Source organism: Staurois parvus, unplaced genomic scaffold (assembly GCF_062004578.1).
Source record: "Staurois parvus isolate SC_StPar_1 unplaced genomic scaffold, SC_StPar_1.0 ptg000183l, whole genome shotgun sequence".
NCBI classification, from domain to species: Eukaryota; Metazoa; Chordata; class Amphibia; order Anura; family Ranidae; genus Staurois; species Staurois parvus.
The window spans coordinates 29,275-43,593 of NW_028317979.1; the positions used below are offsets into that span (position 1 = coordinate 29,275).

A 14,319-nucleotide genomic window follows, 5' to 3' on the forward strand; every position below is an offset into this window, starting at 1 on the left:
TAGCCCTATTTAAAGCGGAATTGAACCCTCCTATGCTTTACAGTCAAGGAAACTGTGATCTTAACATGTTTGATCTGCAGTTGCCATGACACTGCACATGTGATCAGTTATGATATAGGCCATTTGATGGCTTGACAGTTTGGTGAGAGTACAAGCAACTGTGACATTTATCATTCACTGCATGCCTTGAATGTAACTGTTTTTGGAAACAGTTAAATCAATGGGTTTAATTCTGCTTTAATCTTACATAAAGACAATGTTGTCTAGAGACCAAAGGTCTCTATTTTACTCAGATTGGTCCCCGCTTTCCACCCTAAAGAGGATATTTTAAAGAGGAGAGTTACCTTCCCTGTGTATAGCACTAGGCAACTATAAGGAGATCTCATCTCCCATCTCCCTGCTGCCATTTACATACAAACTCCTAGAGCGCTTAGTCTATAATCGCCTGAGTTCCCACCTCACCGACAACAACCTCCTTGATCCCCTACAGTCTGGCTTCCTCCTCCTACACTCCACCGAAACTGCCCTACTCAAACTCACAAACGACCTGCTCACCGCCAAAGCTAATGGCCACTACAAAGTGCTCCTACTCCTTGACCTCTCTGCAGCTTTCGACACAGTTGACCACCCCCTCCTCCTCAAAAAACTGCACTCTCTTGGCCTCCGATACTCCGCTCTCTCCTGGCTCTCTTCCTATCTATCACAGCACTCCTTCAGTGTTACCTATAACGCTGCCACCTCCTCTTTACTCCCCCTCTCTGTTGAGGTCCCTCAAGGTTCTGTCCTTCTCTTCTCCATCTACACCTCCTCCCTTGGCCAACTGATACACTCTCACGGCTTCAACTACCATCTCTATGCCGGCGACACGCAAATATCTCTACCCCTCACCTCATCCCTTCAGTCTCCGCCCCTATCACAAGCCTACTGACCGACATATCAGATTGGATGTCACTCCACTTCCTCAAACTAAATCTTTCCAAAACTGAGCTCCTAGTTTTCCCCCCAGCCCGCGCCCACCCGACTTCTCAATCAAGACCAACAACACCACCATCAGTCCCTCCCCTCAAGCCAGAATACTAGGTGTCATCCTAAACTCCAATCTATCCTTCCAGCCCCAGGTCCATTCGCTGACAAACTCATGTAGACATCACCTCTGCAACATCTCCAGAATACGTCCGTTCCTTACCCCGGAAACCACTAAGCAACTCATTCACTCCCTCATCATATCACGCCTTGACTACTGTAACTCCCTCCTCATCGGCTTACCCCACCGCAGGCTATCCCCGCTTCAGTCTATCTTGAATGCTGCAGCCAGACTCATCCACCTTACTAACCGCTCCGTATCCGCCACACCTCTCTGCCAATCCCTCCACTGGCTCCCGATTGCCCAACGGATAAAATTCAAAATGCTAACATTGACTTATAAAGCTGTTCATAATACTGCCCCAAACTACATCACCGATCTGGTATCCAAATACCACCCAAAACGTACTCTCTGCTCCTCACAAGACCTCCTACTATCTAGTTCCCTGGTCTCCTCCTCCCGTGCCTGTCTCCAGGACTTCTCCAGGGCTTCCCCCATCCTCTGGAACTCCCTACCCCAATCCATCAGACTATCACCTACTCTCCTCACCTTTAGGCGCACTCTGAAAACCTCTCTCTTCAGGGAAGCCTACCACACCCTCAGCTAATTACTGAACTCCTCCACTCTTCCTACCACTCCATCCCCCACAGCTATTTCCTCCTGTACCACTATCCCCTCCCTCCTAGATTGTAAGCTCCAAGGAGCAAGGCCCTCAAACCCCTCGTGTATTTAATCGTATTGTTACTGTACTGTCTCATGTACTGTCTCCCATTATAATGTACAGTGCTGAGCAAACTGTTGGCGCTATATAAATCCTGTATAATAATAATCTTAACTTCCTGGTGAGGGCTGTCAGAATTTCTCTCTAAGCTACTGCTTCTCTTAGGCAGATGGATCCCCTGTTTATTTCAGAAGTTCCTCAAAGTGTTCTCCAGCTTCAAGATCCAATATTTTTAAGGGTGTTTGACACGTTGTTGTGCAAACTCATGACTTGCAAGATAAAGTGCCTCCTTTTTTTGTTAAAGCCCACTCCTATAGGGCAATGAGTACTTCCTGGGCTTTTCGTCATCATCCTCTGTATTTCAGTTCTGTAAGACTTTGACCTTGTCTTCTGTACATATGTTCTTTAAATTTTAAGATTGATATGTCTGCCTAAGCAAATGTTAACTTTGCTTGAAAGGTACTGAAAGTGGCTGTTTAATGCCCTTGATTTTCTTATGCCTTTTGGTCTTTCTCCTGGTGGACTGGTTGTCCTGTTTGTTTTGGTATGCCTGCTCCTCTTCTTGAACTGCTTTTTGGAGATCTCTAATATGTATTATTACGATCAAGTAGTGTCCCTCAATGAATGATAGAGAAAATAGGACTTTTGTACTTGTAAAATATTTTTCTATTGAGGGACACAGCTTCCTTCTCTCATATGTTATCATTATCTCTTTGGACTACTTGCTACAGCTGACCTAGTGTGATGAGGGAGGTGTTGTAACTTAAAAAGAGCTGGCCTTAAGCTGGTATATGTGCTTAGTGTTCGTTTCTCCTGTAGGTGACCGTATAACTCCAGGTTGCTTAATTATCATAAAGCTGTGTCTCTCAATGGACTCAGAGAAAAGCACAGTAAGTACAAAATTCTTATTTTGGTGACATAGACAATCCCTATCTATGTCACTTAAAAAGAGACTCATCAGTTTAAAAGTTTCACATACAAGATTTTTTCCTGAAAATACGTGTGCCATTTCTTCATAGCTCTACAGATAATCTGCAATTTCTCTCTGCTCGACTCCTCATTGCGCTTCACCTCTTGATCAAAGCGGGCCATGTGGTCTCGCCATTTTTCGGTACCTTGTTGGATTTCAGAAAGGTCTTTTGTGTCCTATAAAATCAGGAACAGTGATTAACTGATAGGGTAGCGCAGAAAGAGATGGTGAAGTGCGAAGTTGCAAAATCCAGAGAAAGCAAATATATTTTCCTGGAGCAATACTGAAAGATGAATTCTAATTCATTGTTGTAGATACAATTTGTTTATTTTTATATCTATACACAGTGCATGTTTACGCACCTGTGTGTATAGGCTCATTTAAAACAATGGGCTGCATTTAGATCAGTAAACAGCACCTGTATGCCTGAAAACTGAGCATTTTCAGGCAGCAGTGTGCAACAGTTCTTAATCTGTAGGATTTTAACACAGTTTTAACACTATTTTAACATATTAAAATACAGTATAAGCCACGAATGCTCTTTCAATTAGCACAAATTAACCTGATCAATAGGGAAACTTGCTATGCTGTTTTGTATTTTTATTTCAAGACAAAGGCTATAAGATAAATGACATCATTAGCACAATTTGTATTTACCTTGAACTTACTTCAACTTACATTTGATGCAAGAAGCACAAGAAAATGCAGGACCACCTTTGCCCAGGCTTTCTCACTTAAGTACATTTTACGAGTCAGTTGAAGTTGGTTGGCTTCTATTACCTAAATTAAAGAACAGAATGACATTATTACAGATCAAATGCTTATGTGCTAATATATCATTGAATTAAAGCAATTAAATTATAACTTGCACCATCTACAAGCACACAATTTTCCACTGTCTTCAATACAAGACTGTCTGTAGTTGGTAATAGTCACCTTCCTAGCCAGCCTATATGTGGCTGAACTCCAAATATCTCTTTCTTCTGTAAGGTGAACAACCTGGTTCTCCAAACGACTCCTCTGCAATTCATACAAATCACGATACTCTTCCAAAAGGCTAAAGGAATAAGATTCCCAGTTAGAAAATACATGGAATGCATAGAAGGCTACAGTGAAAAAACAGTACATTGCAAGGAGTCAGTTTATTGATACAGTTTATAATTATTTTGGGTCAGTTTTGTTTTATTATTTCTATGTGTATATACAGTAATAAAAATATATTAAAAACAAACCAAAGAATTTCCTTGCGCTAGCAAAAACAGAAAATAAACAAAGACTACTGCATCCACTACAGAATCTAGATACTAGATGTAAAACAACTAATTGAAGAAAAGGGGGTGCGCTGTCTCTTAAAAATACCAAAGTACAATTATGCATATAATATCAAACCATATTATCATAGAGAAAATAGATAATGTGAGCTCAATATATAAAATTATTTAAATAAATATAAAAATAAAACCACAAATAAGGTTGTGTCAAAACACCATAATCAACTTTCAAAAAGTATAGAAATAAATAAACAAACCTAGAAGAGTGTGTGTGTGTGTATGTATGTATGTGTGTGTATATATATATATATATATATATATATATATATATATATATATATATATATATATATATACGTACAGATGGACAAATGTGTGTATGGACAATAATAAGCTAGGTGCCTAAATATGTCAAAGACACGCAAATTAGAAGGTGTATGTGATATAATCCAGTACTCCACTCTCAAAATAGAAAAACCTTTATAAAAGTGTATATGCGTACAGATGGACACATGTACATATGGACAAAGGTTAAATGAACAAACATAAATATTGCAAACAATGTTGAAGGGGAAGCAAGGGCTGTATTTAAGAGAGCAATGGATGTCCTGTGTTATACCTCTGTCCTCTGAAGACGCTGTTTACAGTAAAACGCGTTAGGTCAGGGCCAAACACGTGACACTATTATGCACGCTGGCGGAATCCGGTGATGCTCATCATTTGTTATATGCTTTTGATTGCCTTTTTATTGTAAGTACATTACCATATTAAAAGCCCTTGGTTTTACCATACTACATACACTATGGTGGTCCCTTCTTGTTTAACTCCACCGTGCTGAGCGCACTTATACAGGATCGTATCCAAATGGAGTGGCGTGTCTGAATATTTTGTGCTGTGGGACAGCAAGGCGCTTCATGATCTCTATGTGGGATCAATGTCTCTGGTAAGGAGTTCACCTTACATATGGGTGGTGGGATTTCCTGGCACCCTCTATTCCTGCTGCACTGAATGCTCTCCATCTTACACTTTGAAGTGTGTCTTCTTTTCCTTTGGGATTTTCCATCCTAATTTTGGACTGTTCACCAGGATACTTTTTCATCTGTACGGCCATCTTGCACATTTGATTGCTTTATTCTTCTTCAACTTTGTTTGCAATATTTATATTTGTCCATAGGTACATTTGTCAATCTGTACCCATATACACTTTTATAATAGTTTTTCTATTTTGAGAGTGGAGTACTGGGTTATATCACATACACCTTTTAAGTTTGCATGTTTTTGACATATTTAGGCATCTAGCTTATTATTGTCCATATACACATTTGTCCATCTGTATGGATATATACTCTTCGAGGTTTTTTATTTATTTTTTTTATTTTGAAAGTTGATTATAGTGGTTTGACACAATCTTATTTTTGATGTTATTTTTATATTTATTTAGATTATTGCATATATATATATTTTTTTATTTAAATATTTATTAATTTTCAAAATATTAGGAAATTTAAAATCCACAATATAAACTTTTTACATTCATATAACAACAAAAACCAAATCATTCATTTCCCATATTTTTCTTATTTCTCCCCCCCCCTTAACAAAATCTAAAGTCACCCCTCCCGCTCTTCCCTTCGCCTTCCACTCTTTGGCAGGAGAAAAAGAGGCTTTAAAGATGTTCTTATTACAAATGGGTAGGAATAAAGAGAGATCTTTTCTTTTTTCTTCTTTTTTTTTTCTTTTCTTCCTCTTCCTCCCTCCCCCTTTTTTTTTTTTTCATCTATTCACCTTTGATCTAAACTCTTCCCATTTTTTCCATTTCGCATAATATGTCGCCAACCTATTTTCTTGAATATAAAGTAATTTCTCCAATCTAACAATATGGTCCACGCTATCTATCCAAACTTCCTCTTTTAAAACTTCTACTTGATGCCAACACTTTGGAATCAAACCCTTGGCTGCATTTAAAAAATATCCTACTCCTGATTCTTTGTATTTATTTACTGATAATTCTGTATTCTGTAAAAGGCAGGTTCCAGGATCCAAACTAATATCAATTTCCGTTATCTTTCTAATTTGATATACCACTCTTCTCCAGAATATTTGTATCTTTGGACATTTTCACCATATGTGATAGATTGTGCCTATCTCTCTACACTCTTGCCAACACAAAGGTGATTTCTCCTCACTCATTTTATGCTCTATACTTGGTGTAATATATCCTCTTGTCAAACATTTGTAGTTCATTTCCACCTCACATGCACTAATATTCTCGTGAACCAACCTAAATATTTTTTTCTGTTTACCCTCATCTATCTCCACCCCCAAATCGCTTTCCCATTTTTCTATATACATTAATATTTTTCCACCTATATCTAACTCAGTAAGAATTTTGTATATTTTTGCCGTACCATGCATTCCATCACCCCGTGAATCCAACAACCTCTCAAACAAATTCCAGTCTGTTCTAGTTCTCAAAGGTTTAGGCAATTTCTCCACAAACCATTTTAATTGATTATAGCTCCAACTATTTATCTTAGTAAAAATCTTTCCTTCTTCCTTTTCCAAGTCCTTAAGTGTTCTCAGTTCTACGCCTTTCATTATATCTCTCAGCTGGACTCTCACATTCTTGATCCATTTCCCTGAGATTTCCTCCCTACCTGGCGGGAAAAACCCTGAATTTCTCAATGGCATCAAGAGTGAGTTAAATTCCCACTTTAACTGTTTGTGCATTCTATCCCACACTCTTAACACATTTAAAATGTACACACTCGTGCTCTCTTTTAATCCTCTATACTCTGATGGCACCCATATACTCCTACTTAAATTATTACCACTAAGTGAATTTTCTATTGTGACCCAACTTTTTTTAAATTATGTGTCCAATCAAATATTCTAGCCAGAATTACTGCTTTATAATATCTCTTAAAGTCTGGCACTCCCAATCCGCCTTTCTCTTTATTTCTAGTTATCACTTCATAAGATACTCTCGGTTTTTTATTTCTCTAAAATATATCTTATCATCTTTTTAATCATCCTAAAATATACCTCTGGAATCTTAATAGGGACCATTTGAAATTTTTATAGGATTTTGGGAACCACTACCATTTTTATCAAATTTATGCGTCCCAGCCAGGACTGCTTTCCTCCTCCTAATCTCTTTAATTCCTCTCTAATTTCATTTAGCATTACTATATAATTTGATTTATAAAGGTTTTTATATGCCGAAGTGAGTTTTACTCCCAAGTATTTTAATTCGCTCTCTTTCCATACAAAAGGGAAATTTCCCTTGTATCCCCCTTTTTTCCTTATTTGGAAGATTTATGTTTAATATTTCTGTTTTAGCCAGGTTAATTTTTAGATTTGACATCTCTCCATATTCCTTCAATGCCCTTATTAAATTAGGGAGCGTTATCCTAGGATTACCAACATAAAACAGTAGATCATCCGCAAAAGCGGCAACCTTGTGTTCTATATTTCCTACACATATTCCTTTTATGTCTAAATTTTTCCTTATTGTTGCCAACAGTGATTCCAAGAACAAAATATACAACAATGGGGACAGTGGACAACCCTGTCTTGTTCGATATGTCATCTCTAATGACTCCGACATCTCCCCGTTTACCATAACCACTGCAGAGGGCTACCTATACAACTTCCCTATCCATGCTCTCATTCTAGCTCCCACTCCCAGAACCTCCAATGTATTCATCATATATTCCCAGTTAACTCTATCAAATGCCTTCTCTGCATCTACTGAGAGAACCACCACTGGAGTCCTTTCCTTTCTACTTTTCTGAATAAGCAGCAATGATCTCAACCCATTGTCTTTGCCCTCTCTCCCTTGAACATATCCCACCTGATCTTCATGTATCCACTCGGGCATCAAATCCCTCAGTCTATTTGCTAAGATCTTTGCATATATCTTTGTGTCAGTATTCAATAATGATATTGGTCTATAGCTTGAGCACTGGATGGGATCTTTTCCTTCTTTGTGGATGAGGACCACCTGAGCCTGCAATGATTCTCGTCTCATGTCCATCTCTCCCCCCAAAGTGTTAAAATAGGACTTTAATTTAGGTATTAACAATTCACTGTATTTTTTATAATATCTAACAGTATACCCATCTGGTCCGGGGCTTTTACCTGTCAGAGCTTTTTAATGCTATCTTTATTTCTTCATTTGTAATTTCAGATTCTAGAGAGTTCAAGAGATCTTCATTTAATTTCGGTAGACCTGCGTTTTTTAAATATATTCTTCTTCTTTCCGCCTTTGCTATTCCATCCTTATATGTTGAATCTTGGGGGGTAATGTTATAAAGTTTACTATAATAATCCCTAAACACCTTCGCAATATCTCTAGTTGAGTGAACCAGTTCTCCCTTGGGGTTTTTTATTTTATCTATATAATTCCTATTTTTCTTTTTCCTCAGAGCTCTCATTAGAAACTTTCCTGTTCTTTCCCCCATCTATATCTTTCACATAGCACTTTATTATAAACTCTCTTCTTCTCTTCTTCCATCATGATCTCTAATTCTTTCTTTTCCTTTACTTTCTGCATTATTTCTTTTGTCATATTCTTTTTATGCAGCTGTTCAAACTCTGCTAGTTCCTTTAAGATCCCACTGATTTTCTCTCTCCTTTCTCTTTTTTTTCTTGCCCCAATTGCAATAAGGATTCCCCTTATATATACCTTGCGGGCCTCTCACACTGTAGCCTCCGACACATCTCCTGTTTCATTTTCCTCAGAGTATCTTCTAATCTCCTCTCCAAGCTTCCGCTCAGTCTCTTGATCCATTAGAAGAGCCTCATTCAACCTCCATACCGACCCTCCTGAAGACCTCCCTCCCCATCCTACTTTCATTACAACCAGGGCATGATCTGAGAGTGAAATTGCCTCTATTGTTACTTTAACCAAAGACTCTATCAATCGGTGATCTATGAGTATATAGTCCAACCTAGAGTACATCTCATGAACCTTTGAGAAGAAGGAATAATCTCTATCTTTCATGTGCATGATTCTCCAACTGTCCACCAACTGATACTCCCTTATCACTTTCCTCAGTACTCTTAGGGACTTACTCCCCTCTCTTTGTGTAAAAGATGATGTATCCAATTGTGGATCCATACATAAATTAAAATCTCCAGCTACTATCACAGACCTCTTTCTAAAATCCATCAATTTCTTTAAAACTTTTCTCAGAAATAGCTTCGGCTTCTTATTTGGGCAATAGACATTAGCTACTGTACATTCAATATCCTGCATTTTACCCCTCAGAAATAAGAATCTCCCTTCTGGGTCTGTCTCTCTTTCTTCCAACTCAAACCTTAAATTCTTTGCGAATTCTATAGCTACACCCTTTGCTCTCTTAACTGGGGAATATGCATAATACCATAATGGATAATGCCTAGAATTTAACTTAACATTTGACTTCAATTCAAGATGCGTTTCCTGGAGGAAGACCACTGAGGCTGATCTATGTTGTAATTCCTTATATAACTTGAACCTTTTCCCTGGGCAACTCAACCCGTTTACATTATAAGTTATAAACCTTAAATCTTCCATTTTCTTTATACCTTTTTCCTTCTCTCTACCCTCTCCTCTCTCTCCGCTCCTATTGCTCTCTTCTTCCTCTAGGCTATTCCCCCAAATACCCTCCCCCTACTCTCCCTCATCCCCCCACCCCCCCTCTCCCTCCCACCCACCTCCTCTTTTAAGCTTATTTTTTCCCTCCCCCCTCCCTGTTTTAGGCTTGTAGTTTGCCTATTAATCTTTTGAGGGTCCAAATCCTCCATAGATTTACCACCTTGGGGTTGAACTCTACCCATGAACGGCTTCCCGTACCTCCCACCACCCCAGATGCCCCATATCTATCTCATATATTAAATACGGTTCCCACAAGTCTTACGATCCCATAAGGAGCTACTTCATGAGAACAAGGGACAAAAGTAGAGAGAGAAGGAAGACTTCTAATTAACTGCCAATCTTCCCTTCGCCTAGCTCCACAGTCTCCTTCATCCTCCCACCCAGAGATCTCTATAATTAGCAAATCAAGGCTGTCACAGAAGTCTCTTAAATCCTCAGGGAATCGCAAATAAGCTGTAACTCCATTCTTCCATCTGATTATACACTCCGGGATACCCCATCTATAGTGCACATTTTGTTTTTTCATCTGCTCTAACAGGGGTTTCAGGAATCTTCTTCTCCATAATGTCTCTGATGTTAAGTCTGCAAATATCTGTATATCCATTTCTCCATACTTAATAATTGATCTTCCCTTAATCTTTCTTCTTTATCTCCCATCTTCTGGAATTGGACAATTATATCTCTCGGTTTCTCTTTTCCACTTCCTTGTTGGATCCTTCCAATTCTAAAAATCTCTTCCAAATTAATCGATTCTGTTTCTGATCTGTCCATTATGGAATTTAAAATTTTACAGACAAGACCTCGTATTTCTTCTCCTTTTACTATCTCTGGGACTCCTCTTACCCTAAGATTTTTCCTCCTCTCCCTGTTTTCTTGTACCTCCATCCTATAGAGTAATTTTTTTTGCTCTTGCCTAATGTCTATTGTCCTTTTTTCTAAACCGGAGATAAATTGGGCATGGTTTTTAATTCTTTCCTCCGTCTCCTCCATCCGCAATAACATTTGCCCCAAATCACTCCGTATAGTTGTCAGATCCTGTTTTATTGTTTTTTCTAAGTTTTTAAACATATCTGCCATCTTTCTTATTTCGTACTTGTAGTTCACTTTCCAATTCTTCCCTCTCAAAATTTTCTGTTACTTGTTGGCTATTACTTTTTGTTCCCAGGGAGAGTCTAGGGCTAGCTTCCAAACTCATTTCCATCTCACTTTTTTCACCAATACCTTGAGATCTTTCTGGAGTCACATTTCCTTGGGACGTATACTTTTTTATCGTACCAGCTTGGGATCCCTTTAGCCCACTACTTTTGACATTTTTATTCTTCATCTCTTCTGTGTGTCTTAAAATACAGGAACCACAGTAAAAAAAAAAAGAGTACAAGTCAGGGACCCAGATTTCACTCCACCCTTATTAACTTTTTCACGATAATCTCCTTCTTCTGCGGCTGCTAATTTCTCCTTGTTTCTTTTTATCACCCCCAGGGAATCCCCCCCATCAAATGTGTTTTTTTCCTTTAAATAAACAGTCACTGTTTGAACAATACCGGTCAACTATGGCTGCTCACACTCACCCTCCAGCTGCTTCTCCTTTGGTTGAGACAGCCACAGGCCACCAGCGGCAACCCTCAGACTTCCATTGCTCTCTTCAGGGGATTCCTCTGGGTCTTTTCCTCTCCGGGGCCCGCTCATCTTCCTGGACGGGTCACTCCTGGGGGAGCGAGTTGACTGCACATTTACTGAGGGGGGGGTAGCGAGCCGGCGTCTTCCTTCTCACTTTGGACGCCGGCCGGCTTTTCCCCTACCCAGTGCTCCTCTGCGGCTACCCACGTGGTCACGCAGCGTCTCCTTCCTAGCAGCCCCGCACACTCAGCCGGACCACCTCCCACAAGGCTCCAGCAGACTCCAATGGGACCGTCCTCTCCCACCACCACTCTCCGGATCACCAACTCCGCTCCAGGCCCCTCCACTCCCAGGTAGGTCTCCGGTTACATTCCCTCAGGCATCTAGGGCAGTGTGGGGATCTCTTAGAATTCTTTTTGTGATACACCTCTAAATTACCCAAAAATATCTCCAAATATTATATAATAAATAAAACCACACCTCATCATTCCTAATACATAAAATAGATATATATAACTAAAATAAAACCCTCAAAAAAACACAATAAAATAAAACGCCAAGTGTCCAAGTCCCAAAAGATAATAATTTCCAAAAATTATTTTCCAAAAAATATTTTCTTATAAGTCCAGTGAAGCAAATCGATTCAAAATACTCCTTGGTAACCTCAAAGACAAACAAAAAGAAAAAAATTCATAGTGTATTACCTTAAAATATAAATTTATATACTTCACTCTGTGCACAACTCCAAACTCACACAAAATTGTGCAAATTCAATTAGTTAAATATCAATCCACATAAAATTTTTTTTTTTTTTAAATTTTTAAAATTTTTTTTAAATTAAATAACATAAAATAAAAAAATAAATAAATAAAACCAAACACGTGAAAACTCGTGATCACTCCAACCACAAGTGAATGGTGATACTAGGTACTAGTACCCTTTAAACTCCATCTGAAGGGATGAAGTCCGGAAGCGACGAAACGCGTTAGGGGAGTGACGTCATCACGCACGCACGCACGCCAACCGGAAGTGTCGCCGTGGCCATTTTGTTGGTTGGAAACATATGGTTTTCAATCCAGGATTTGATTGATCAGTGCTGGAAGCTGGATATCCATGTTTTTAATGAATACCCCTGAAAAGAAGGATGGATGGAGACCTTTTCCTTATGTTAGCCTATGCCTGAAAAATATTAAAAGAGGGTAATGGTATTTGGTATCACTTTTGGCTGGAGTTTAAAGGGTACTAGTACCTAGTATCACCATTCACTTGTGGTTGGAGTGATCACGAGTTTTCACGTGTTTGGTTTTATTTATTTATTTATTTATTTTATGTTATTTAATTTAAAAAAAAAAAAAAAAAAAAATTTTATGTGGATTGATATTTAACTAATTGAATTTGCACAATTTTGTGTGAGTTTGGAGTTGTGCACAGAGTGAAGTATATAAATTTATATTTTAAGTTAATACACTATGAATTTTTTTCTTTTTGTTTGTCTTTGAGGTTACCAAGGAGTATTTTGAATCGATTTGCTTCACTGGACTTATAAGAAAATATTTTTTGGAAAATAATTTTTGGAAATTATTATCTTTTGGGACTTGGACACTTGGCGTTTTATTTTATTGTGTTTTTTTGAGGGTTTTATTTTAGTTATATATATCTATTTTATGTATTAGGAATGATGAGGTGTGGTTTTATTTATTATATAATATTTGGAGATATTTTTGGGTAATTTAGAGGTGTATCACAAAAAGAATTCTAATAGATTATACACTCTCTAGGGAGAGAGTAGTGATTTGTGATAGGGGTGTAATGTAGGAGCTTTATTGATTGAGTGTGGGGATCTCGGAGAGCACCCGCTCCGTGCTCTCCTACGCCGCCATAGTTAGGCTCCTCCCCCCTACCGACTGTCAGATTATTGCATTTATTGAGCTCACATTATCTATTTTCTCTATGATAATAGGGTTTGACTTTGTATGCACAATTGTACTTTGCAATTTTTAAGAGACAGTGCGCCCCCTTTTTTCAATCAATAAAAATATATATGCACTCACCGGCCACTTTATAAGGTACACCTGTTGCTTCGTAACAGTTTCTTTATTAGGTATACCAATTGCTTGGTAGCACAAATTGCTAATCAGCCAATCACATAGCAGCAACTCAATGCATTTAAGCATCTAGACGTCGTGAAGAAAACTTGCTGAAGTTCAAACTGAGCATCAGAATGGGGAAGAAAGAGGATTTATGTGACTTTGAACATGGTATTGTTGGTGCCAGACAGGCTGGTCTCAGTATTTAAAAAACTGCTTATCCACTGGGATTTTCATGCACAACCATGTCTAGGGTTTACAGAGAATGATCTGAAAAATATCCAGTGAGAGGCAGTTGTGTGGACAAAAATGCCTTGCTGATGTCAGAGGAGTATGGGCAGACTGATTCGAGATGATAGAAAAGCAACAGTAACTCATGTCAATATGAACCAAAAATCTCTGAGGAATGTTTCCAATGCCTTGTGGAATCTATGCCACAAAGAAATCAGGCTGATGGCAAGAGGGGGTTTAACCCAGTACTAGCAAAGTGTACCTAATAAAGGGGTCGTGAGTGTATGTGTGTGTGTGTGTGTGTATATATATATATATATATATATATATATATATATATATATATATATACACACATACATACATACATACATACATACACAGTATCTCACAGCAGTGAGTACACCCCTTTTATTATATCTTTTCATGTGACAACACTGAAGAAATGCCACTTTGCTACAATGTGACATAGTGAGTGTACAGCTTGTATTACAGTGTAAATTTGTTGTCCCCTCAAAATAACTCAGTACACAGCCATTAATCTCTAAACTGCTGGCAACAAAAGTGAGTACACCCCTAAGTAAAAATGTCCAAATTGGGCCCAATTAGACATTTTCCCTCCCCGATGTCATGTGACTCATTAGTGTTACAAGGTCTCAGGTGTGAATGGGGAGCAGGTGTGTTAAATTTGGTG

General features: G+C 38.4%; 1 protein-coding gene across 1 annotated transcript in view; it reads right to left on the reverse strand.

Moving 5' to 3' along the window:
• AXDND1 (axonemal dynein light chain domain containing 1) overlaps positions 1 to 14,319 on the reverse strand; it is a gene marked incomplete at its 3' end in the record, with an annotated part of 116,071 nt that overhangs the window by 25,483 nt on the left and 76,269 nt on the right. Inside the window, exons 11-13 of the mRNA XM_089677319.1 lie at positions 3,712 to 3,832; positions 3,454 to 3,555; positions 2,785 to 2,951 (exon numbers count right to left, since the gene is read on the reverse strand). Of these exons, the coding sequence (XP_089533445.1) occupies positions 2,785 to 2,951; positions 3,454 to 3,555; positions 3,712 to 3,832 (390 nt within the window). The remainder of the gene's footprint in view (positions 1 to 2,784; positions 2,952 to 3,453; positions 3,556 to 3,711; positions 3,833 to 14,319) is intronic.